This window comes from Myodes glareolus, chromosome 18 (genome assembly GCF_982192425.1).
Source record: "Myodes glareolus chromosome 18, mMyoGla1.1, whole genome shotgun sequence".
Lineage (NCBI taxonomy): Eukaryota > Metazoa > Chordata > Mammalia > Rodentia > Cricetidae > Myodes > Myodes glareolus.
In genome coordinates, this window is record NC_142043.1 from 35,190,526 (window position 1) to 35,216,249 (window position 25,724).

The following is a 25,724-nucleotide window of genomic DNA, read 5'->3' on the forward strand; positions in this document are numbered from 1 at the left end:
CCTGGGGGATAGGGGGTAGAGTTAAATGTGGCCTGTCTGGAAGACTGAGACTCACTCCACTCTCTCCCTGTAGTAGGAGGCCAGTTATTGGTCCCTGACTGCTCAGCTGTGAAATAACCACACAGAAACTGTATTAATTAAATCACTACTTGGCCCATTGGCTCTAGCTTCTTATTGGCTAACTCTTACATCTTAATTTAAGCAGTTTTTAGTAATCTGTGTATCACCACATGATCGTGGCTTACAGGGTAAAGTTCCATCTGGCTCCCTTAGGGCCACATGGCTTTTCTCTAAACTCCATCTTCCATCTCCCAGCATTCAGTTTAGTTTTTACCACCTAGCTCTACTCTACCCTATCACAGGTCAAGACAGTTTCTTTTTTTTTTTAAAGAGACCATAACTTTTTAAAAAATATTTATTTATTTATTATGTATACAATATTCTGTCTGTGTGTATGTCTGCAGGCCAGAAGAGGGCACCAGACCTTATTACAGATGGTTGTGAGCCACCATGTGGTTGCCGGGTATTGAACTCAGGACCTTTGGAAGAGCAAGCAATGCTCTTATCCACTGAACCATCTCTCCAGCCCCCAAGACAGTTTATTTATTAATCAATGATATTCACAGCATACAGAGGGGACTCCCACATCATCCCTCCCAGGGCACCTGCCAGATATTTCCTTGCTGAGCCTACGTGTTCCCTTAGCTGTAGAGCCAAACCTGGGGTGCCCAGCTTCAGCTCCCTGCACAGACAGGCCCTTCTGGAGGAACCCACGTAGCCTCGCTAACCTGGAGGCATGAGGTCATGTGATCAGTTTTTTCCCAGGCTCTGGGTACACAGTGAGCGTTTACTGGAACCCTCTAGATGTTCAGTACACAACTTTCCAGGCCGGGTTCCCAAGCACTCATCTCTTCCCTCTGAAGTTCAAAGGCCGCACCTCCCCGCTGCCACCCTCACCGAACACACACGCCCTTATCTGCTGCGATCTGCAGTCTCTTCTCAGAGAGGTGGACACAAAGCAGCAGCTGCCACCACACAGTTTCCAGTCACAGGTCTCTGGGACAGGAAGGGGCATGGAGATAGATGCTAGGATTGTGGCTTGCAGAGGCCTGGAGTTCACATCCAGCCAAGGGAGTCCTGCCCAACCAGCCAGTGAGTTCCAGGCCACTGCCCCTCCTGCAGCCTGTGCAGTTCGCAGTTGCCCAGGTGGCCGCCCTGTTCCTCCAAGATAATTTGCAAAGTTTCATCCTCCTGTGTCCTGTGTCCATCAGTGTGTGAGCCACGGGGACAATCCTACCTGGCTATGCCAGTTTTATTTGTTTTCTGCTCATTCACATTCTCTCATTCTGTTATTTGCTTAGTGTGTGTGTGTGTGTGTGTGTGTGTGTGTGTGTGTGTGTGTACATGTAAGATGTGTTGCTTGAGTTCCTGTCCTAACTTTCTTCACTGATGAACTACGGAAGTGTAAGCTGAATAAACCTTCCCCTCCCGGAGTTGCTTTGGTCATGGTGTTTCACCTCAGTAGGGTAACTCTGACTGGGACAAAAGCACTCAGGGACTCCTCTCTAGAATCTTTCTCTCTCCTAGCGCTCCAGTTCCCTTCCTCTCTCCCTCAGGTCGGGGCTCACTGTGTGCAGCAGCCTGCACCCGGGAGCCTAGGAGTCTTGGCTGCTGCAATCCTCACCTTCCTCTTCAGTTCCCAACCCCTTCGGCTGACACTGCATGGCCCCGGAAATGCGCTCTGCCCCGCCAGGGGCATGTGGCCTGTGATTTTCCTTGAACACAGCATTTTGTTGCTTTGACGTCAACTTCAAACACAGCTCTTTCCTGTCTTCGCATCAAGGAAATAGGTTGAGCTGCAGAGAAACCTGTTGGTGAGAAAAAGAGCTACGGGGACACCAGGCCTTCCGGCTAGGCCCTGCCGTGCCCTGTGAGCTGTGGTATTGTCCGGGGGGTGTCCAGGTAAGTCTGGCCTCTGTCCCATTCCTTGGCACCATGACAATCCAAGGTGACTGGAGGGAGTGTGAGTGGACTCCAGCTGGTGGCTGTCAACCCTTTACCTTCACCTCTGTGTGAGGAGCATGGGGGACCACCGGGGCTGAGGCTGGACTTGGGTAGGCACTAGCGGTGGGGACAGGTCCACAGGTGGCCTCCTGGCTTTGACCACATATCGTGGTAAGGCAGCCGGGATTGAGCTGTGGTTAGCCAGTCCTGAAGGTGGCCTGCTGCTGGTGACCAAGGACAAAGGGGTGACTGTGAGCCAGGAAGCCACTAGGAGGGATGAGCAGGATTTAAGGGACTGAATTAGGTGGTGTCTGGCTGGAGATGGAGCTAATGGGCACCCCTGGGGAAGCAGGTCACCTATGGGGTGCCAGCACCGTCGTGTGTTTGGACAAAGATGCTTTCTGGGTCCCTGGGCTCCTGTTGGCATAGCTCGTTGGCTCCAGGAAGCAACGAAAAGCAGGTTGGTGCAACAGGACTGTGAGCCTGAACAACAAAATGCCAGCGGCTCTGGTGAGGGACTCGGGTCAGGCTCTAATAGGCAGAGTCAGAAGCAAAGCATTCAAGTTCTGTGTGATAGCTGTGTGTCTTTGGCGAGTTTCTTGGCCACTCTGAGCCTTGGTTTGTGTGCGTGTTAAAAGCAGATACAAATGCGGCTGCCTGTTAAGTGCTTGTCTTGTTTGTAAGAGGCTGGGAGAGGCGTGTCTTGGCTGGAAATAGCAGGGGTCTGTGTGGTGACCAGGTCACCAGGATGCTCATTGCTCATAGCTAGGCCATCAAGCACGCAGTAGGTGCTTACTGAGGCCTTTCTGAAAAATTGGGGTCTGTAACTCCTGGGATGGAGGATCTTCGGTGCCACCTGCTGAGGTTCCTCTGACAAACCGAAGATTCTTTTCATTGCTCACCAGTCTGTGCCACCCTGGCAGGTACCCAGGTGGGCAAGCAGCCTGGATGGGGTTGAAGTTCACACTGCAGGGCCAGGGGGCCTGGGTCTGTCTGGGTCTGCCTGTTACTTACTTGCTGTGTGACCTATGGCAAGTCCCTCCACCTCTCTGTGGTTTCACAGCTTCTGTATCCTATGAATCCTTTACGGGATTAAGGGAACACAACAGCGGTCAGGAACCTAGTGGGGGCTGTATAATTGGCTGTTATTTGATGGCGATAACTGTTATCATTAGCTCTTGATAGTCTCAGGCTCTGATCTCCACGAATTCTGGAAGCTTCCAGGGGGACTGCAGCATCAGGCCCGAGGATGCTAGGAAGGGGAGTTTCTGATTTAGGAACAATTGACATTCCCGGTCTCTAGGGCCAGCTGCTACTGTCTGGAGATGTTTTTGATACTGACTTGGGCAATCCGGGCATGCAATGCCAAGAATGCTGTCCAACGCCCTACACACAGCACAACCCTTCCCTTCGTCAGTCCCTCGACTCCACAGGGCCGTGTCCAGTGTCCTCTTACTGTCCCAGAGAACAGAAACCACCTTGCTTACAGTCTCCAGCACCCAGACTATGGTTGGGGGACTCGCCTGGCTGCAGGGGGTGGAGGTACATTGCCCCATCAATTAACAGATGCTCAGAGTCCCGGCTTTGGAGACCCATCTCTGGCCCCCAGTAGCTCAGTTCTCTAGACCTTGACAGTCCAAGTAATTCACCTGCAGTGTTAGGGTCCTTGGGGATATAGAGACCCCAGGGACCTGGATCAACCCTGGATTCTGTTCTGAATGGATGCTCATTGGAGACATCTGTGTCCATTTCTGCTGGGCCTGAGAGACTGTGGGTGATGACATCAGTCTTTCTGAGCCTCAGTTTCCCCAGCTGAGGGATGGGAGTAATGGTTCCCATGTAGCAACTGTGCCAAAGAGCAGGGTGAGGGGAGTAGCCCCTAAAGGATGTCACCAAGCCCCATAAGGGAATGGCTGGGCTTGTTCTCAGTGCGGCAGTGACTGGGGACTATAATGGAAGACTGGCTGCTGTGGGTGGGCCTCGTGCACCCAGGCATAGACAGTCAAATGTGACCATGGCGGCCATCAGGGCTAGAATGTGGGAGGTGGGGCTGTGGGGGCTCCCCTTCCTAGGTACCTGATGCAGCCTGGGAAGGGTGGTGGGAACCTGGGAACCATGGAGACTCTGGCAAGGAAGAGCAACTGAAAAGCTGAAGCAGGTGGCCGGGGCAAGGGCCTGAGTAGCCTAAGGCCCCTGACAGGTCTACTCTGCCCCGTGTGCTAGTGCTAGTGGGGGAAGCCCCCATGCCTACTCCCAGCCCTTCCTGTGACCCTCATGTCTGCCAGGCTCTTGAAGGGGTGCCTCTGTCCATCACAGCCGGTTTTTGTCCTTCTTGGCTCCCTGGTGTTCGTGGCCACTGAAAATGCAAACATGAGGCAGCATGCAGGAGATAAAGATGTAAACAGACTGATACATATTTAGTGGCGTACCCTATTCAGTGATGAAGGACATTGAGCTGGGCTTGGGATGGAGAGCCGAGAGGAGGCTGTGCTAGAGCGAGGTCAAGGGACAGACCTGAATGAAGGGGAGGAAGAGGGCATACACAGCTGAGCTCAGACTGTGATTGCTACAGTCCCACAGCGGGACTTGAGCAAGTAGACTAAGGAGCTCCCATGGCTGGAGAGAGGGCAGAGTGGGTGTTCTAACACAGGAAGGAGCCAGGCGCTGTGCTTGGCACCTGGGGTCAGTGTGCACAATGCTCCATGATTCTGAGCATCCTTCCTGGTATGGTCTAAGAGCAACGGAGAGCTCAGTTCTCTGCCTTGAGCCATCTGAGAGCCTGTGATTCAAATCTATCCTAGTCAGGAAAACCAGGCCTGTGGCACATTCAGTACATCTAATTGGGTCACTTCTGCTTTTCATGTAAACAAGATGGCACCCTACCAAGTGACAAGTACTTGTGCTGTGTCTATTGTGGGGAGCTCAAGGTGGCCTAGGAATTAAGCAAACAGGGCTTCAGGGAGACTCTGGGTAGAGATTGGGGGTCAGAGGGAGAGAGTGGGGGAGAGAGTGAGAGGAAGTGCATGAGACAAGTGTGATGACACAGGCCTGTAACCCAAGCACTTGTGGGGGGGCAGAGGCAGGAAGAGCGTAGGTTCGAGGTCAGCCTGGAATACACCTGTTTCAAGGAAATAAAGTGTGAGCCAGGAGGTGGTGGCGCACGCCTTTAATCCCAGCACTCTGGAGGCAGAAGCAGGGGGATCTCTGAGTTCAAGGCCAGCCTGGTCTACAGAGCAAGTCCCAGGATAACAAGGCTACACAAAGAAACCCTGTCTCGAAACTTGCCCCTGAGAGAGAGAAATAGAGAAAGAGAGAGAGAGAGAGAGAGAGAGAGAGAGAGAGAGAGAGAGAATACCAGGAGATGAGCTTGCCAAGGTGGTCACTGCGGGCAATGCCAGCTCATTGTCAAAGGCAGAGGAACCTGTGTCTCTGTTAAAGTGGTCGCAGACAATGTGGTCTTCAGGATAGCCCAGGATGCCTTTCAGGAGACCCTCTGATGACTACCTCACAAGCTACTTGATGCTACTGGATTTGGCAACTTTCTCCAGATGGCCAGTTAGATTTACAACAGACACATTGGGGTAGGCATGTGGAAGACCAGCAAGCTTCCCACTCAGTGCTGGGATGATTTACATCCTTCATAAAGCCCGTGGATGCAGGGAAGATGCTCTGGGCAGCCTCAGGGTCTCACGCCACAGTTTATCAGAGGGATCAGCCATAGTCTTCTGGGTGGTGGTGATGGCACCGAGTGTGGTCCCTGAATAATACCAGAGTTGTCATGGGTGACATTGACCAGGGACCTGAGCAGTTGGCGGTGCAGCTGAAGATCTCAAGTGAGTCACCACACTTCTTGTGGTTCACACCCACTGTAAACATAGGGCCATCAGCCTAAGGAGCAGAGATAATGGCCCATGGTGGTGGAGACACCAGCAGAGCCCACAACAAGCTCGGCGCCAGTATCATCATGTTTGATGTTGGGGAGCTCTCCCTCTGAAAGATGATGACCTTCCTGGTGATGAGTTCCCGGCTCCCAGCCTTGCCTCTGCCGTGGAACTTGCCATGTGTAGAGTCACACTGAAACATGTAGACCATGTAGTGAGGTTAATAAAGGGGTCATTGGTGGCAACAGTGTCCTCTGTGCAGAGCTGAAGGCAGCCCCGGTGACCAGGCTCACAGTCCGGCCATGTCCACTTACTCTGGTCCCCACTGTCGTGTCTCAGGGCACTGCACGAGGATATGTGGCTATACTCCCAGAATGGGAAGGAACAAAGACCATAGTGAACTTCTTATCTCAAGCCCTATCTGCTCTCCCCTGACTAGGCCTTGGGTCAGCCCAGGCTGGACCAGGGTCCTGGTGGGTTTGAACTCAGGACAGATAGGGGATGATGAACTGGCCCTGAGTCTTGGTTTACACTAGGAGGCTGCGGGTGAACCGGCTCATGGGTGTGGCTGTGCCACACTGGCTTGGCCTGCAGATGGGAGACAACATAGAGACCTGTGCCAGCGTCTTGCTCCTAGCCCTTCATCTTCTGCCTCTGCCTTCCTCCACTGGTCTCAGTATCTCTGACTACAGTGTCTCTAAAGCCTTGGTCATCGAATAGAATGACGATGGACCAGAAAGGCCAGGGAGGTGGATGCAGACACAGAGCTTCCCCATCTCTCCCCCCACAACTGCCTTTTGGCAGGGAGGGCATGATTGTTACAATGGTTGTCACTAGTAGAGGGATGGTAGGTGAAGTAGAAACAGGGCAAACTCCTGTCTCTGAGCTACTTTGACCTTTGGTCTTAGATACCAGTCTTGCTTGACTTGTAGCCTTGGACTAGACACTGAGAGCCAGCCTTCCCCAGCTCCTCTTCTATAACCAAGTTCTGACTACCCAGGCTGCATTTGTGGCCATGTGGGACAGAGATGCTCAAACCACGTGACTGACAGCTTCCTGCCACAGTTTCCTGCTCCAGAGACCAGCCTTGTTACAGACACCCCCCAGCAGAAAAGCCCCCACCCCCACCCGCTGTAGTGGAGCAGCATCAGGAGTCGCCTAGGAGGAGCTTGCTGGGTTTGGGGAGATAGAGGAGACCAGGGAGGGCACATTCAGTAGAATGCTACATGGATGAACATCTGGAAGTGAGTCCGAGGGAAGCAAGCATCCCAGCCCGGCTGGAGTAGAGGGTGGAGGAGTTTTGATCCAATGATGGTTCTCGAGCAAAAGAGGTTGCGGTGAAGCATCACCTAGGAGCAGCTTGCAGACCCCAGAGCTCAGCTCAAGTGGAAACAGACTGTGGGGACGCAGTTAACCACAGGCACTCTGCGAGTGAGATCTGCATCTCAGTTCGTATTAATAGAAACAGTTGGTAGAGATCAAAGGAGTGATGGCAACACAAACCAACATCGGGCTAGAGATCTGGCCTGGGGGAGAGGTGGGTGTCCAGCCTGTGAGCTACTGACAGGGTGACCAAGTAAAGGGACAAGACTTGGGGAAGGAGAGAGAGGGGGGAACTGGGGAAAGGAGAGGGAGGGAGAGAGAGGGGACACAAGCAAGCACATAGGAAGTATCAGGGCCAAAGGAACTAAGCCAGGGAGTTTGTAAGGACCAGCGAGTTGTGAGACCAAACAGGAGGGATGGGACAGGATACCCATCACTCAGAGGACCTGGCATGGAGGAGCAGGGGCTTTAGGTGCTTGCCTAGTACCACACACCCTGTGGATAGTGGTGTAGATGCCAGAGTAGCCAGGGTGGAACAGGACACCAGGCTGGATGAGAGGTGGGTGGAAGTCTGAGAGGTGGAGATGGCAGTGGAGCCAACCTGGCCCTTGTAAGTTTTCCTGCTTCCGTGACGGCTGGCATGTGCAGCGTGTCTAAATGTCCAGCCCACACACATATAGTGGTCTCCAGACCACCCTATGGAAGAGCTCTGAGCTGACGAATTTGTGCAGTCGAGAGACTGCCTCTGTGAAACTGTGAGCTAGTCCCCAATTCCTTCAGGCTCCTGTAGTCACCAACGGTGCCACTGACATGGTCTCCACACTGCAGTTCTGACTGCAGCCCGGTTTGCAGCCGCGGTGCCTGCTTCGCTCACTCTGCATGCTGCTGTGCCGTCTGCTCTGTAGGCACCTGCTTCTCTTTACCTGTTGGGAAATATTTACATCACTGCCAACTGTGGGCAGTTATGAATGCAATTGCTGGAACACTCCCATGGAGGGTTTTCTGTCAGGTTTCATTTTTTTTTTTCAAGGAGCCTGTGACTTGTTTCAAATAGTCTCATGAAATGCTTTCTTGAAAGACTTTTCTTTTTCCATTCAAAAATTTACACTTCCTCCCCTCCTCCCATTCTCCTCCCACTCCCCCACTCACCCTCCTCCCTCCCACTCCCTCCTTAAGAGAGGGCAGGGAACCCTCCCCTGTGGGAAGTCCAAGGCCCTCCCCCTCCTACATTCAGTCCTAGGAAGCTTTGCATCCAAATAGACTAGGATTCCAAAAAGCCAGTACATGCTGTAGAGACAAGCCCCAGTGCCTTTATCAATGGCTTCTCAGTCTGTCCTCATTGTCAGCCACATTCAGAGAGTTCGGTTTGATTGCATGCTCATTCAGTCCTGGTTCAGCTGGATTTGGTGAGCTCCCATTAGAACAGGCACACTGTTTCAGTGGGTGGACCAACCCCTCACGGTCTAGACTTACTTGCTCATGTTCCCCCTCCTTCTGTTCTTCAGCTGAACTTTGGGAGCTCAATCCATTGCTCTGATGAGGGTCTCTGTCTCTATCTCCATCCGTAGCCGGATGAAGATTCTATGGTGATATTCGAGATAATCATCAGTGTGATAGTGGGGCAAGGCCAGTTCAGGCGCCCTCTGCACTGCTGCCCAAGGACCTAGCTGAGGACATCCCCATGGGCCCCTGGGATCCCCTCTAGAGCCAAGTCTCTTGCCAACCCTAAAATGGCTCGCTTAATGTAGATATCTTCTTCCCTGCTCCTATATCCGCCCTTCCTCCATCTCCACCCTCCCACTCCCCCAAGCTCTCTCCAGTCTTTGAAAGACTTTTTTAAAAGGTCCTCCTGGGGCTGGAGCGATGACTCAGTGGTTAAAAGCACTAGCTGCTCTTCTAAAGGCTCCAGATTCGATTCCCAGCATCCAACTTGGGGCTCACAACTGTCTATAGCTCCATCCCTCTTCTCATCTCCATGGCTACCAGGCACACACATGGTGCACAGACACACATGCACATAAAACACTCACATACATAGATGATTTTAAAAATCAAAGGATCCTTGATTTCTTTTTTTGTTTGTTTGTTTTTTTTTTTTTGTTGTTGTTTTTTGTTTTTTGAAACAGGGTTTCTCTGTAGCTTTGGAGCCTGTCCTGGAACTAGCTCTTGTAGACCAGGCTGGTCTCGAACTCACAAAGATCCGCCTGCCTCTGCCTCCCGAGTGCTGGGATTAAAGGCGTGCGCCACCACCGCCTGGCTCATTTTTGGTTTTCTGAGACAGGCTCTCACTATCTCAGCTGGCCTTCTCTCTCGATTCCACCCAGGCTGCCCTGGAGCTCAGTCCTCCTGTCTCGGCCTCCCAAGTGCAGGAATCACAGGTGTGTTGTCATGCCAGTTTGGATATCACCCTTCTCCGGGTAGAAACAGACAGCACTGTTGATCATGTGGGCTTCTGATCATTGCTTGCCACTGACTGTTGGCGATGGGCATCCAGAGGCCTTTCAAGCCTGGCTTCCCATCCTGTGCCATGTGATCAGCAGCCCCCAGCTGCCCAGAATGAGGCTTTAGCTTGATCTTTCTCAGTATCATCCGAGTATCTTTCTCAGTTTCCACCTCCATCCTTGCCCATCCCTGGATACTCAGGGCAGACGTGGTCTTCCTCAGCTACCAAGCCTATCCTTCTACCCCCTGCCTTTGTTTGTATAAGAAGTACAGGGCCCCTTCCTTATCAGTTTATGCCCAGGAGGCCTTCCTGGGTCAACTTAGTAGGTAACAAGTAAATGTTATGATGAACTAACATTTTCCCCCAGCATTGTATGAAAACCAAACAGGGAATGGAAAGACTGAGTCGTCCTCTCCTACTCGCCTCCTGGGTTCAACAGGGCACACTGACTCCTCTTATCACACCGCTTGACCCTCATTATTCACAGATTCCGTATTCGAGGATTCACCCGCTGGCTCAACTTTGCAATCCTCAAAATAATACGGTGTTTTCCCACGATTTGCAGATATACACAGGATGGAAAGAATATTGAGTCACCGCCGATCACGTCACCACCGAGCATGAGCAGTATGGGGCTCTGCTTCTTGTTTTTGTGGGGTGGCACATTTCTTGGGCCTTCCTGTGCCAGGCAGATATCCTGCCAAAGAGGTCCGGCTCTAGCCCAACAGTGTGCATTCAATAAGGGATTTGAAACACATGTGTGCACACACAGCTGTGGTGGGAACCTGCTACAGGTGGGCAAATGCTATGAAGATGAAGCAGGAGGATCGTGAGTTCAAAGTCAGCCTAGGCTGATGTGTTAGCATAGGTTTATTATCTCAGTTCATAGAAGGTGGAGGCAGGAATTCAACAGTCTCAGCAATATAGTGAACTCAAGGCCAACCTGGCCTATATGAAACCCCACCTCAACTTCCCTCCCAAAGAGTTACATATTGGTCATGTGGCCAGGGAACCTAAGCCTGTATTTGCTCTTCTGTCATCACTAATTCAGTGTTTGTAGAGGTTTTTCTAGGACTACCGTTCTTAACAAGAGTTGACAATCTTCTTACCCAGCCCTCTCCACCCGTTGTCTGTACTGTAGATGGTTTTCAACACTATAGTCACAGCGCCCATTGCAGTCTGAACATTCTGATGCAGATCTGCACTGGGGCTCAGTACTGCATGGCTCTCCCTGAGGGAGCAAATGCCTGAATCTTAAGTGCACACTGAGTTTTGATTAATTCAAATGCTGGTGTACCCCAACCCTAACAAAACACAGGATACTAGCATCACTCCAGGCACCTCAGGGTAAATTAAATTTAAATTTAACTGTAAATTATTTGCCTATCAGATTCTATCTATCTATCTATCTACCTACCTATCATCTATCTATCATCTATCTACCTATCATCTATCTATCTATCTATCATCATAATCATCATCATTATTATCTATCTATCATCTATCTAGCTATCATCTATCTATCTATCTATCTATCTATCATTTATCTATCTATTATCTATCTATCTATCTATCATTTATCTATTATCTATCTATCTATCTATCTATCTATCTATCTATCTATCTATCTATCATCTATCTATCTATCATCTATCTGTCTAGCCATCCATCCATCCATCCATCCATCCATTGCAGGCTGACTTTGAATTCATGTGATCCTCCTACCCCATTCCCCCAAATGCTGGCACTACAGACAGGAGCCACCATGCCTGCCTACCCTCCCTCCTTTTATCTCCGCCCACTTCTTTCTTTTTTCCCCCAACCACACATCCCATTTTTTTTAATGGTTGCCTCAGAAATAACATTAGACTTAAATCCTGACTCTTAACCACCTCTCTATGGATGGATATTAAGATTAATTCATGCTTTCTGACACTGTTCAGCATGACCGAGGGGCAGGGCAAGGGGAATTACAGAGGCCGAGGGCACCCACTGTGAAGTGGGGAAGGTTGGGGCCAGGTTCTCGGAGGAGCTGCTTGTTAGCCTTGCTCTGCCTGACTCCGCTCATGGTTTTTGGCTCCCCCTCATCCTTCTGCTCTGGGCTCCAAGGAGGTGGCCATTCTATCTCTTTTCTCACTAACCTCATTCTTAAAAATCCTGACCTCAATCTGCAACGGTAATGGTCATTCCTATCACACTACTGACCATTGCCTCTCAGGCTTGTGTGGCTTCCAAGAGGGCAGGGAATGACAACATTTTATATATAATATCCTTGGCATAAAGCTTGAAACGCAAAAAACAACACTTGTTTGGAAAATGAAGGGATGGTTCAGGCATAGGGACCTCTAGGGCGTCTGAAAGCTATGTGCGCAAGTTTCTGAAAAGTCAAACTCGGTTGGGTGCCCAGGACACAACCACTTCTCCCTGGACCTGACTCCGTGTAAAGATGAGGCGCCTCTGGCTATACTCCATAGGTGTCTATCTTTGTGGGCTCTCTCTGGCCCTGAATGCCAGGGTTTGGGGAGGTCTGTGGGCCCTGACGGTCACGCCATGCCTTCTGCACCCACAGGGCCCCTGCGATGCCCGACCCCGCGGCGCACCTGCCCTTCTTCTATGGCAGCATCTCGCGCGCCGAGGCCGAGGAGCACCTGAAGCTGGCAGGCATGGCTGACGGGCTGTTCCTGTTGCGCCAGTGCCTGCGCTCGCTGGGGGGCTACGTGCTGTCGCTGGTGCACGACGTGCGCTTCCACCACTTTCCCATCGAGCGCCAACTCAACGGCACCTACGCCATCGCGGGCGGGAAGGCACACTGCGGCCCAGCCGAGCTCTGCCAGTTCTACTCGCAAGACCCCGACGGGCTGCCCTGCAACCTGCGTAAACCATGCAACCGGCCGCCAGGCATGGAACCGCAGCCCGGGGTCTTCGACTGCCTGCGCGACGCCATGGTGCGCGACTACGTGCGCCAGACCTGGAAACTAGAGGTGAGGGCGTGGTCAGATGGGCGGGGCCGGGGCGTGGGCTGGGCCTTATGGCTGGAGAGGCACGCTGTGTCTTCACTGGCTTGCAAGATGCTCCAAGATCTGGAATTTGGAAGCAAGGGTGCCGAGGACTTGGTTGAGCCTGCGACCTGGAAGGACGACATGTAGGTTCGTGCTTGGTGGCGATGGTGGTAGTTTGTCTTGCGCAGCCTGAATGATGTTGTGGTTCGCGACCACCTATGAAAGACCAAAAGGTGGAGGTGCCTCCTGGGCTTGAAGGTGACAGAGAGGATCATTAGGGGCGGTCCTGTGCCCTACAGAGAGATGGCGGACAGGGACACAGCACTTGCTATACCTGAGAGAGAAACTGTGTAGGATCTGGAAGCTGATGAACTCCGCCGGGCTAGGAGGTGAGGCCTGGCTACGATGCCTCCCTGGTTGGATTAGGAGGGAGACCTTTGTGCTGATGGAGGCTACCCTCTCCAGTTTGCAGATGTATCCTAGTTGTGCCTGAGTAGGGTGGGTTCTGGAGAGTCAAGACCATGCTAGCAGATTCCAGTGGCTGTCCACTTGGTCACGCCTACAACGTTCCTCTCCGCTCCTTCTCAGGGTGATGCACTAGAACAGGCCATCATCAGCCAGGCCCCACAGGTGGAGAAGCTCATTGCCACCACAGCCCATGAGCGGATGCCCTGGTACCACAGCAGCCTGACTCGCGAGGAGGCCGAACGCAAACTCTATTCTGGCCAGCAGACAGACGGCAAGTTCCTGTATGTGGGGCACGGGGATCCAGGTGGTGAGGGCCGGGAGCTTGTTGACTGAGATCCTGGGGGCCAGGTGGGCAGACCCGAGTGTGCACATGGGCCTGGTGGGTGAAATGCACAGAGGTCCTTTGATATGCTAACGTCCTCACAGTGAACTGGAAGGACTCCAAAGTTAGTGCTTCTGTGTTGAGCCGAACTTTCGCCATCTGTTTGGCTGTGAGGCTTGGGCTGGGTAGCAGGCAGCGATGTAACTAGACAGGGGTGATTGTCTCAAGAGGACAGGAACTTGACAGAACCCTTGTCGGATGGTGGTGAATGCTGTGTGTGAAGGGGCTCCAGAGCTAGGTGAGGCGGCTGAAGGAGGCTTACTGAGAAGACAGCTTCTGAATGTGAGAAGGGGAAAGGAAAGCTTCAGAAGAAGGTTGGAGGGAGCTCATGGTGGAGCTGTTGCTTAGCATGCAAGAGGAACTAGGTTCAACTCCCACACTAGAAAAGCCAAAGCAAACAACATAGAAAAGATGTTTGGGGTGCACAAACCCGGCGGCAGGTGCAAAGGTCCAGAGGCAGAAATTGACTTGGTATGTTGGAGAGAGAACCACTGAAGCCAGTGTACCTGAAGGAATTAGTGAGGGGTGTGGCCCTGTCTTCATACCGAGAGAGGCAGAGGCTGGGGGGGGGCAAGAGGGCGGGGGGACGGTGTTGAAACAGATACCTTGACCACCTCAGCTTGTCCTGTAGTGGTACTGACCTGGGACCTGTGTAAAGGATCACGTGAGTTAATACATGCAAAGCAGTGGCGTGAACAAGATGGCATTACATGTCAGCTCTTGATCCCTGTGTGCCTGTGTGTCTGTGTGTCTGACCAGCTAGGTGCTGTGGCTGTTCGTGGGTTAAGGCTGGAGGTCCTCTGAAGAGCTTTTAAGAACTCTGCTGGGTGTTTGGAAACCCTGCCAGGTGAAGTGCTCTTGCTTGGGTGTTAGGTTTTTTTGCATAGATGTTATCCAGATGTCAGCCAAAGTCACTCAGGCATCCAGATGTGGAGAAAGTTGGTGGTGGCCTCTCTCAGTGACTCCAAAAAAGCCCAGTGCTCACCTCAAGAAGCCTTTGGGGAACAATTCCCAGGGCCTCCCTTCTCACGGGTGCCTGAGTCCTGCCGGGTTGGACCATGGCTCTGCCTCTCCCCCAGGGAATGATCCTTTCCCAGGACCCCCTTAAAGGAACTGGTTTTTAATTTTCATCACACACTGAGATCTGTAGGTCTCCCCAGAGATGCTGTTCTCTCCAGGACTCTGCTGTTGGTGGATTTAAAAAAAAAAAAAAAAAAAAAAAAAAGAGTGTGTATGCAGGGCTGGAGAGATGGCCCAGCGGTTAAGAGCGTGTATGGTTCTCCCAGGGGACCTGAGTTTGGTTCCTGGTGCCACTGGGGGTGGTTTATGGTCACCTGTAACTGCAGCTCCGGGGGGGGGGGCAACACCTCTGGCTTCCACAGGCTTTTGCACTCTACAAGCACACATCCACCTCCCATATGCATAATTTAAAAAAATAGTAAAAAAAAAAACTTGTACTTTAAAATCTTTTGATATTTTGTCCTAGCGGACAGAGTTAGACTGTAAGTTGGAGGGTTGTTTCTTTCTTTCTTCACTGTGCTCAGGGCTATCGAAGGTTTCACTGGGAAATCAGTTCTTATTCTGATGGATTTTCTTTTATATGTGACCTGTGTTTTTCCTCTTGCAGATTCATTGCACCTTCTTTGTTGTGAATGCTTAGCGTTTTAATTAGGATATGCCATGGGGACTTTCTTTTCTGGTCTTGCCTATTAGGTGTTCTGTGTGTTTTTCTGTGGTTCTTGTATCTCTGTGTGTGTGGTTTGGGGAAGTTCTCTTCTATGATCTTGTTGAAAATCTGCTCTATGCCATTGACTTGGGATTTTTCTCCCCCATCTATGCCTATAATTCTAGGGGTTTTTTCCACGCATGGTGTCCCAAATTTCCTTTTTTTTTTTATCTTTTTTCATATTCCTCACTGATGTAGTGTACATCCTCTATTTTATCTTCGAGAGTGGATAGTCGTCTTCTGCGTGATCCATTCTACTTGTGAGGCGTTCCTTTGAGGTTTCTTGCTGTCCCTTTCGTCTTGAGTTCTTGTCCATGTCTTTCTCTCCTGATTAGATTCCATTCTCAAGTCCTGGATCATCACCATCATTTCCATCAGCCTTATGCTTGCGTTTTCTTGGGCATCACTCAGGCGATCATTCTCCTTGAGTTCTTTCTCCTTCATTTCCTTGAGCTGTTTGTTCTTTGTGTCTTCTTTAAACTCCCTGAGTTCTCAGAGGAGGTTTATGATGGACTGAATTCTGCGTCCTGGAGTTCATCTGGACCAATAGTTCTCAACCTTCCTGATGATGGGACCCTTCCATACGGTTTCTCATACTGTGGTGACCCCTCCCTCAGCCACAACGGTGTTTTCACTCCTGCTTCAGAGCTGTAAATTTTGCTATTGTTATGAATCTTAATGGAAATATCTGTGTTTTCCAATGGTCTTAGGTGACCCCTGTGAAAGGGTTTTCTACCCCCTGAAGGGGTCACGACCCACAGACTGAGAACCTCTGATCTGGGTCATTGTCATTGAAAATGTCTTCAGGACTGGTGGGTTCTGGAGAGGAGACTCTGCCCTGATCCTTCATATTGGTATTCTTGTGATGAAATCTGGGCACGTGGACTTCCTTTGCTCAGAATTAGTTACGGACAGAGCAGGTTGCAGGTGTGAGGGAAGAGAAGGTGTGGGGAGGGTTGGGTCTAGAGGTTGGAAACGGTTTGGATGGATGAAGTCAGACAGACAGAGAGGACTGAGCCGGTGTACAGGATGTGCTTCCTGTCCTAAGCCTGGAGTGTGGGGGAAGATCTGCTTTAGTGGAAAGGCTGGCTATGACTGGAGAGTCCTGTGGTTTGGGGGATGGGTAGGGACCATCCTGGGCCAAGCCTGGAGCTCCTCGGCAGCGAAGGCCAGACAAGGCTGTGGGCTGCTTGGGGGAGCCAGGCTAAATTTAGGTATGGCTGGGGAGGTCAGGGCACTCACTAGGTTAGACCCTGGAGGAGGGCAGAGGTGTGGATGGGGAGGTCAGGGTACTCACTAGGTTAGACCCTGGAGGACAAAGGTATGGATGGGGAGGTCAGGGCACTCACTAGGTTAGACCCTGGAGGACAAAAGTATGGATGGGGAGGTCAGGGGTACTCACTAGGCTGGACCCTGGAGGAGGGCAAAAGTGTGGATGGGGAGGTCAGGGGTACTCACTAGGTTAGACCCTGGAAGAGGACATAGAAAGCCTGGGTACTTAGTGGGTGGGGAAGGTGGCTTAGAAGCAACCAGTGGGTGGTTGCAGGTAGGGCAGATCCTTGTGAAGGCCTAGGGCATGGTTGCAGTGCAGGCACAGGTGGCTAGACTAGGGTGGGGCGCCAGTTGTGGGACCCAGACTAGATTTGGCATGTTGAAGGGAGCCTGCTTGTTGGTTCCTGGCTGCCCGGCTAGCTTATACCCAAAGTAATCACACAGAAACTGTATTAATGAAATCACTGTTTGGTCCATTAGCTCTAGCTTCTTATTGGCTAACTCTTATATTAATTTAACCCATCTCCATTAATCTGTGTATCGCCACGTGGCAGTGGCTTATTGGCAAAATTTCAACATGTCTGACTCTGGCCACAGCTCCATGGCGTCTCTCTGACTCCACCCTTCTTTCTCCCAACATACAGCCTAGCTTTCCATGTCTAGTTTGGTTCTTCCCTGCCATAGGCTCAAAGCAATTCTTTATTGATTAATCAATAAAAGCAACACATAGACAGAAGGACCTCTCACACCACTGGCAGGTTGTGGGAAAGTGAGGATTGGGTGTTCTGGGGTACTTACCAGGCTAGACCATGAAAGAAGATGTGAGAAGTCTGGGTATGGAATGGTGTGTTGAATGCAGTGGCCAAACGAAGGACTTCTGACTTGGCATAGTTCTTACATTTTACAGCAACACACCTCCTCCAACAAGGCCACACCTCCTAATCCTTCCCAAGTAGTTCCATCATCTAGGGAAGGGGCATTTAAATGTATAAGCCTATGGGGACCATGCTCATTCAAACCACCCCAGTGGCGGAGTACCATGCACAGGTAGACAAGTATTCCTTCAATGAGGCTGTATTGTTTGAGGTGTTGAATGACTTTGCCATGGAGTTTCCTCTGTGTGTGTGTGTGTGTGTGTGTGTGTGTGTGTGCAGGTATGATGGGCATTGTGTGTACGTGTGTGTATAGACCCAAGGATTATGGGTCCCTGTGTTTTTTCCATGGTTAGCAAAGTATATGGCTGAACATACCCCTGATGATTAGGTACCCCGAGGATGACTGTCCCCCAGCGGGTAGCAAGTATCTCAACACTGTGGCTCCTGTGTATGGGTGACCCACACCCCTTGCTCCATATCCACTGTGGGGCATCAGTGTTCACCTACAAAGGGATTCAAGTCTGCCTTTGGATTACCTCATGTTTCCCGTACACTTACCATTGGTCTCTCTGCCCCTCTCTCCCATGGTCACCATAAAGATGCTGAAGTTTAGTGGCACCCATCCGTGGCTTTCCCAGTATCTGCTGCTGCTTTGTGAGGTTCTGGGTGTTGAGCCCATAGCATGTATGTCGGTAGAGGGAACTGAGGCACAGGAAGCCCCCCATTACTATGGGGTGACACCCTTCCTCCCATTTCAGGCTGAGGCCCCGGAAGGAGCAGGGTACATACGCGCTGTCCCTGATCTATGGGAAAACCGTGTACCACTATCTCATCAGCCAGGACAAGGCGGGCAAGTTCTGCATCCCCGAAGGCACCAAGTTTGACACTCTCTGGCAGGTAGGCCGGCCATGCTCCAAGGAGCACCCTGTGATGGGGTGCCCGGCTCCTGGGGGTTGAGAAGGCCTCGCCTGACACCCATTTCTGCAGCTGGTGGAGTACTTGAAGCTGAAGGCGGACGGGCTCATTTACCGCTTGAAGGAGGTCTGCCCCAACAATAGCGCCAGCGCTGGAGGTGAGGCGGAGGCTGGAGGTGGGCGAGCATGCTGGAGATGGCTTCCCATACTCACTGTCCTTCTCTCCCCCCACAGTTGCTGCACCCACCCTCCCAGCCCACCCGTCCACACTGACTCAGGTGAGCCAGTGGTCCCTCGGAGTTGAGACTTGGGCTTTGGGTGGATGACTTCAGGGATGTTGGGGTGGAGGAAAGATGGCTATGGAGGGGCTGGTCCCTGGGGTGTCCTCAGCAGGTGTGGGTCCCCTAAGAATCACCAGTCTGGCTGACTGCTGCTGACCCTATGACTTTTATTTAGCCTCAGAGACGAGTTGACACCCTGAACTCGGATGGATATACCCCTGAACCAGGTAAGCTGGCAGAGATGGAGGTGTGGGTCGGCTCATGCCCAACTGGAAGCAGGGACCCTGGCTGGACTGTGGGACTTAGCAAGAGACAACATGGCCAGAGCCATTGGCAGGGGTCTATCTTGTGCACAGTCATGCCCATAACCAACATACCAGTTGTCTGTATGTCTGTACATCCTGGTGCATGCAGACACTTGGGTGTGGGTAAATCATGGCCCATGGCCATGTGTCTAGTGTGACCAAGCCTCCCTTGGCCTCTACGTCCCCTTTCCCCTCTCCTTTTCTGACCTGGGAGCACATGACTGTATGCCCAGCTCGTGTAGCGTCCCCAGACAAGCCGCGGCCGATGCCCATGGACACGAGTGTGTACGAGAGTCCCTACAGTGACCCCGAGGAGCTCAAGAACAAGAAGCTCTTCCTGAAGCGCGAGAACCTCCTTGTGGCTGATATTGAACTTGGCTGTGGCAACTTTGGCTCAGTGCGCCAGGGAGTCTACCGGATGCGCAAGTATGACCGGCCGCTTCTACCGTGGTGGGGGCATTAGAGTCAGGAGCAGTGGGAACTGGGGTTGCAGTCTTGTCTGAGAAGCGGACTCCTGCTGGGGTGGGGTGTGACATGCTGGACGGTTATGTGGAAAGCCTGGGCACCCCTGAGAGGGAGACACTGGCTTATGCCAGGAAGGGCTTGGCTGAGCTGAAGTTCTAGCAGAGGGGGCATCTCTGTTCCCTGTGTTGACAGGCCATGATATGACATGTAGGTATTCCCTGGGGAGGTGTTTTAGACTGAGGTTGCCCCAGGCATCTTGGGGAGTGTATCAGAGGGTGCGCTACAGAACTCGGGGGGGAGGAGAGAGGCAGGTGGCGGCAGGTGCCTGCCCAGTTTACACCCGTGCTGCCTGTGCGGCCGTGCCCCTGGGCAGGAAGCAGATCGATGTGGCCATCAAGGTGTTGAAGCACAGTACGGAGAAGGCTGACAAGGACGAGATGATGCGAGAGGCTGAGATTATGCACCAGCTCGACAACCCCTACATCGTGCGGCTCATTGGCGTGTGCCAGGCCGAGGCGCTCATGTTGGTCATGGAGATGGCGGGCGGCGGGCCCCTTCACAAGTTCCTGGTTGGAAAGAAGTGAGCCTGGGGGGTCGGCTGCTCACGGGGTGGTGGGATAGAGCTGGAAGGGCAGTGCGTGTGTGGGCGCGCGCGCGCACCCCCACTCCCACCCCCACCCACCCACACGCTCCTGGCTCTGTTTTCCCATGTGCACCATGGCGGTGATGGCAGGTCTGTGCCCAGGGCTCCTAGGTACATCAGACGCACTGATGCTTATGGAGCATCTGGCACTGCCGACAAGAACTTTCTAGATGTCAGGCCCCTCGCTGTTGTCCAGTTTTTCTGTGCTGTACCTATGGCTCATGGGAAACAAGACTGACTCCACCTTGCCCTCTATCCAGGGAGGAGATCCCCGTCAGCAATGTGGCTGAACTGCTGCACCAGGTAGCCATGGGCATGAAGTATCTGGAAGAGAAGAACTTTGTGCACCGTGACCTGGCAGCCCGGAATGTTCTATTGGTCAATCGGCACTATGCCAAGATCAGTGACTTTGGCCTGTCCAAGGCACTAGGTGCTGATGACAGCTATTACACGGTGAGTGCCACCCCAGTGGTGTCTAGGCGGAGGTGGCTGGTGGGCCGGAGGTCCCAGGGTCCTGTCCTAGCAGCACCTCCCTTTCTTAGGCCCGTTCTGCCGGGAAGTGGCCTCTGAAGTGGTACGCACCAGAATGCATCAATTTCCGAAAGTTCTCCAGTCGCAGCGACGTCTGGAGCTATGGGGTCACCATGTGGGAGGCCTTCTCCTACGGCCAGAAGCCCTACAAAGTAGGCTGGGCAGAACTCGACTGTGGTGGACTGGGGAAGGGGACCAATGTGTGGGACCTTGGTTCCTCACACATGCCTTTGTCCTTGGCCTGAGCAGAAAATGAAGGGCCCCGAGGTCCTGGACTTCATCAAGCAGGGCAAGAGGATGGAATGCCCGCCAGAGTGTCCACCCGAAATGTATTCACTTATGAGCGACTGCTGGACCTACAAGTGAGTTCCGGGTGGGAGGGGGTCTGGTCATTCAGTTCTGGGGCTGGAGAAGAAGTCCTCATGCCCAGTCAGTGTTACCTTAACTCTATCTAGTGTTCCAATCAAAGATCCGCACCCAGGTGTCAGCCTTTCCATGTTCTACCTTTAATCCATCCCCATCCATGCTTAGCTCCCCGGGACACTGGCCACGCAATGCAGCCATGGGCCCTGCAACCACCAGCACTCAGATCTGACCGTGCTAGATCACCATAGTCACACTGTCAACCCAGCATGCTTTAGTGTTCCACGCCCAGCAGGAATTTCCAGCACTTAATCCTTAGCCTGTACAAGAAAACGCCCAGCGCCCCATGTCTCAGGGAAGCCACCTGTGCAGGACCCAAATACTTAGCACGCTCAACTTCCGTCCCTCAACCCCACCTGGGGCAGATGACAGGCGACACCCACACAGGCATCACCTTATAGCGATTATGTAACGTGACAACCCAGCATGCGAGATCTCACGAAACGACACGGCACTGACGTTCAAACAGTGCTGCTGACCGGGATGGGTCCATTCATCCTATTTCAACTCATGGTAATGCAGGCTCCCTCCCCAAACGCCCAGTACTCCCAAGGAAGAGGCTAGCGCCTATCAAACCCCACCCCAGTTCCACGAACAGCTCCTCATTGGTCAAGCTTGCTCACCGTGCGACTACCTCCATCCCAAATCACATATCTGCCTCCATGTAAGCTCGTGCCTGGCTCACATACCCAACATGGCTGCACCCAGTATTCCTGTTCCCTGTGGGCAGTAATTTCCACTCTGACTTTCAATGCACTGTTTCTGTACCCTCCTGGACAGCTCTCAATACTATATGACTAGCTGTATTCTGTAAGCCAACGGCTCTATTTGTTTTGGGGTGGACACCCCAGGACGCCATTGCTCTCACACCAAGAAGACCTCACCCAACAGTCCCCCTGCTCCTCTGAGCCCAGAAAGTCTACCCCCAACTCCCTACCCCTATTACCTTCCTGCCCTCCCGCTCATGTTGGGTTCTGGTTTGTTTCCCTACCCCTACAGCTGGGAGGAACGCCCTGACTTCCTGACCGTGGAACAGCGCATGCGCAACTATTACTACAGCCTGGCCAGCAAGGCCGAGGGATCCCCACAGTGTGGGCAGGCGGCTGAGGCTGCATGTGGCTGAACCCTAGGTCTCCCTACACCTAGCCTCACCCTCAGTCCAGGATGGGCTGTGTTCGGGGGCACCTGAGACCCCAGGCCCACAGCGCTCTCAAATATTCCACCTGATCTCCCTTCCTTGGGAGCTGGGCAAGCATCACTGAACTGTGGGCCGTGGGCTGAGAGGAGTGTGCTCCCAAGGTCATCTTAATTCCTCTGTTTCTGAGTGGGAGCTAGGAGCCCTCCAGCGGTCACCGTCAGTCTTTGGAATAAACTCCACGTCTCTTCACTTGCGTGTCCTTTAATCTTTTCTGGGCCAAGGCCAGCGGCTTGGGAAGGGGTGGGTACTGAAAGGAGCGGGTAGGAAAGAACTTAGCGGTCTCTTGTGTAGGCCCAGCCCCAGAAAGACTTCCCCCCCACCCCCTCCCCTGAAGACAGGCTGGTGTTCCCATTTCTCTGCGGTAGGAGTCTCTTCAGGAGAACCAGGTGCCGGGGTAAACCGGGAAATGGAGGCCATGGTGGGTCTGAGAGCTATGCAAGCGTCCAGGCCTCAGCATCCCCGAGTGGACTGTACACCAGGATCACCTGGAGAGGTTTTTACAGATCACCTGACCCCTCCCCAGCCGGCTGAAACAGGTTTTCTAGTCTCTTTGGGCAGCCTTCACCTCAGCCCTGACTCAATTATCACCCCCGACCAGAGCACAGGCAGTCACGGGGCTGGGGGTCAACTTATCACTTGGTACCCTAAGTGCCAGTTCAGCCCCACTGAGAACTCCCTAAATCTTACTGCCTCAGTTTCCCCACACAAGAAATTAGGATGTTGGGGGGTATAACCCAACAGGTGAGGTGGGCTGCAGTCAGAATCCTAGTTTCACCTGTACCCTCAGTGGCTAACCAATACCCCTTTCCTTGGCCACCGGGACTTGGCAGGGGAGGGCATATCACAGTTGGAGCCAATGAGGGGAGCTTTGCTGGGGATTCTAGGAAAGTAAACTTTGTTCTTATTTGTGGTGGGAAGCCAAACGCTCTGGAAAACCCGTGGAAGTGTTACGGGGTCACAGGAGGAGAACGGAGAATGTATGGGTTTAAGAGCGGCGAGGAGCGCCAGAGTCTTGATGACACGTGAGTAGTGTCCAACTGTTGACAGAGGTTCTGGAATTGACGCTGCGACAGTGCTATTAGTTCTGGTGCAGAGCGTAGTGTGATTTCCCTGTTTTCATTCTGTCTGTGTCTCTCTCTGTCTCGCTCTCTTTCTCCCTGTGTCTTCTCTCTGTCTTCTTTCTCTTTGTCTATCTCCCTGTGACCTTCTCTCTGTCTTGCGTCTCTCTCTCATCGTCTGTTTCTGTCACTCTCTGTTCCCGCCCCCCCCCGTGTGTGTGTGTGTGTGTGTGTGTGTGTGTGTGTACACGCGCGCGCGCGCGCGCGCGCGAGGAGGTTATGAGCTGCTGACATTGGTGCTGGGAATTGAACTCTGTCCCTCTAGCAGAGCGGTGAGCACTCTTAACCACTAAGCCACTTCTCTACCCCCCCTCCCCCCGCCTCATTTTGTGTTTAAGATTGAAAACAAACTGGGTGTGGAGTCATGTGCCTGTTATCCTAGCATGTAGGGGGCTGAGGTAAGATCACAAGTTGCACGTCAGCCTGGGTTACGTAATGAGACCCTATCTAATGGCGCACATTCCAAACGGACAAAAAAAAAAAGCAAAAATCCCACAGCAGCAGTGCCTTGAAAGTAGTAAGATAAATGGTTTTCATTGGAAAATGATCTTATTAGTTCTTATGTGAGCTGTATTACTAATTCATAAACAATATTAAAATTTAAACATTATTTTAAATTTATTTAAAACTATTAAGTAAACCGAGAAACAAATTTCTTTCATAGTAGTATTTTGTGGTTCCTGGAAATGGCACTTTTTGTCAATATTTCAGTTATATTAAAATTAATTAATTATTGACTAATAATACATACTATTGTACAGTCATATAAGACACTAAATATATTTTGATTTTCATTTATTTTATGGTCAGCATTATTTTTCCATTTGGTTTGGTATTTAAAAGTCATCCATGTGGGTGTCCGGTACACTAGGAACTGGCTAGTAAATGTTGCCGGAATCCTTTGAAGAGAATGCGGTTCTAAAACATGATCACTAGGTGGCGCCACTATCAAAGCAAAGGCGGGCTCAGGGTCTTGCAGAGGGTGCTCACCCGTCCAAACTCTGGAAATTTCTCCGTGCTCGAACAGAACCCAGACTCCTCCTTGATCTTCAGGTCCTCAGTCTGGGCACTTGCAGTGTGTTCAGCCCGGACCCACGTGCAGGATGGTTCTTGTTAGCCTCTCGGGTCGGGTCTCCCACCCTCTCCCAGTTCCCAGAACACAGCCTGTCTCTTGTCTCTTTGTGTGGTCTCTGCTTGGGTTGCTTTTCTCGGAAAACCTATACTGTGCTTGTAGATGTAGCCCCAGTTGCCTTGGCAAATTAAGAAAAAGGAATGGAAAAATCTGAAAGGTACTGGGCGAACTAACGGATGCTGAGCGGGAGAGTGTCCTGGTTTTAGAGACAAAACTGCCTTCCATTTCCTCTGCCACCAGCCTGTCGTCCCGAGGTGGAGGAGGTTGCCCTGGGGAAGAGCAGAAGAATGGGCTCAGAGTGGGGACTGACCCCACCTCTGTCCCACGAAGCTACACGGTTGGACATCGCTCTCTCTTCCTTCCCAAAATTATCTTCTACAGGCCGCTCTCCCCATCTCCCCCGACCCCCCACCCCCACCCCATAGCCCTTTCTTAACCCCAGGTCTGCTTGGCCTGTATCTGTGGATGTCATGCCCAGCCAACAGGGGTGCTGACATTCTGTAACTGCTGGCTCCTGCTGCCTACTGGTTGCTATCTTGACAAGGTGACAGTCTCTGTTCAGTTTTGTTTATTTTTTTTAAAAATAATTTATTCTATGCATATGAGTGTTCTACTTGCATGTATATATGTGGGTATACATGTGCTTGCCTGGTGCCCAAGGAGCTCAGAAGAGGACATTGGAGCCGAGGAACTGGAGTTACAGACAGTTGTGAGCCACCATGTGGGTGGTGGGAATCGAACCTGGGTCCTCTGGAAGAGCAGTTAGTGCTCTTAGCCAGTTCCTTGTTTTCTTTTTCTTTTTAGATTAATTTTTTTTTGTGTGTGTGTGTGTGTGTGAATGTTTTTGCTGCATGTACATCTGTGAATCACATATGCGTGGCTGTGACCACAGAGGTCAGGGAGCATGTCAGATCCCCTGGACTAGAGTTATGGATGGTTGTGAGCCACCGCGAGAGTGCTGGGAACCGAACCTGGATGCAAGAGCATCAAATGATCTTAACCATGGAGTCTTCTCTCTAGCCCCATTTATATACAATACAATACAATACAATACAATACAATACAATACAATACAATATAATGAGACAGTGTCTCATGACTCAAAGTCACCGTGTAGGTTTCCAAGATGTCTTTGACTTTCTGATCCCCCTGCCTCTACCCTCTACTTCCTGAGTTTTGGTGCCCACAAACTCGGTTTTTTGTTTTTTGGTTTTTTTTTTTCTTTTTCGAGACAGGGTTTCTCTGTAGCTTTGGAGCCTGTCCTGGAACTAGCTCTTATAGTCCAGGTTGGCCTCGAACTCACTGCTTCTGCCTCCAAAGTGCTGGGATTAAAGGCATGCG

The 25,724-nt window shown here is 51.8% G+C and overlaps 1 protein-coding gene across 1 annotated transcript; it reads left to right on the plus strand.

Moving 5' to 3' along the window:
• Positions 1 to 1,784: 1,784 nt before the first annotated feature.
• Positions 1,785 to 22,322, plus strand: Zap70 (zeta chain of T cell receptor associated protein kinase 70). The gene is made up of 13 exons (XM_048430321.3): positions 1,785 to 1,962; positions 12,221 to 12,632; positions 13,239 to 13,399; positions 18,132 to 18,270; positions 18,361 to 18,445; positions 18,522 to 18,565; positions 18,744 to 18,795; positions 19,107 to 19,299; positions 19,712 to 19,918; positions 20,242 to 20,434; positions 20,524 to 20,664; positions 20,762 to 20,874; positions 21,935 to 22,322. Exons 2-13 carry the CDS (start codon positions 12,231 to 12,233, stop codon positions 22,056 to 22,058), a joined length of 1,854 nt encoding a protein of 617 aa, XP_048286278.1. The 5' UTR covers positions 1,785 to 1,962; positions 12,221 to 12,230; the 3' UTR covers positions 22,059 to 22,322.
• The last annotated feature ends 3,402 nt before the right edge of the window (positions 22,323 to 25,724 follow it).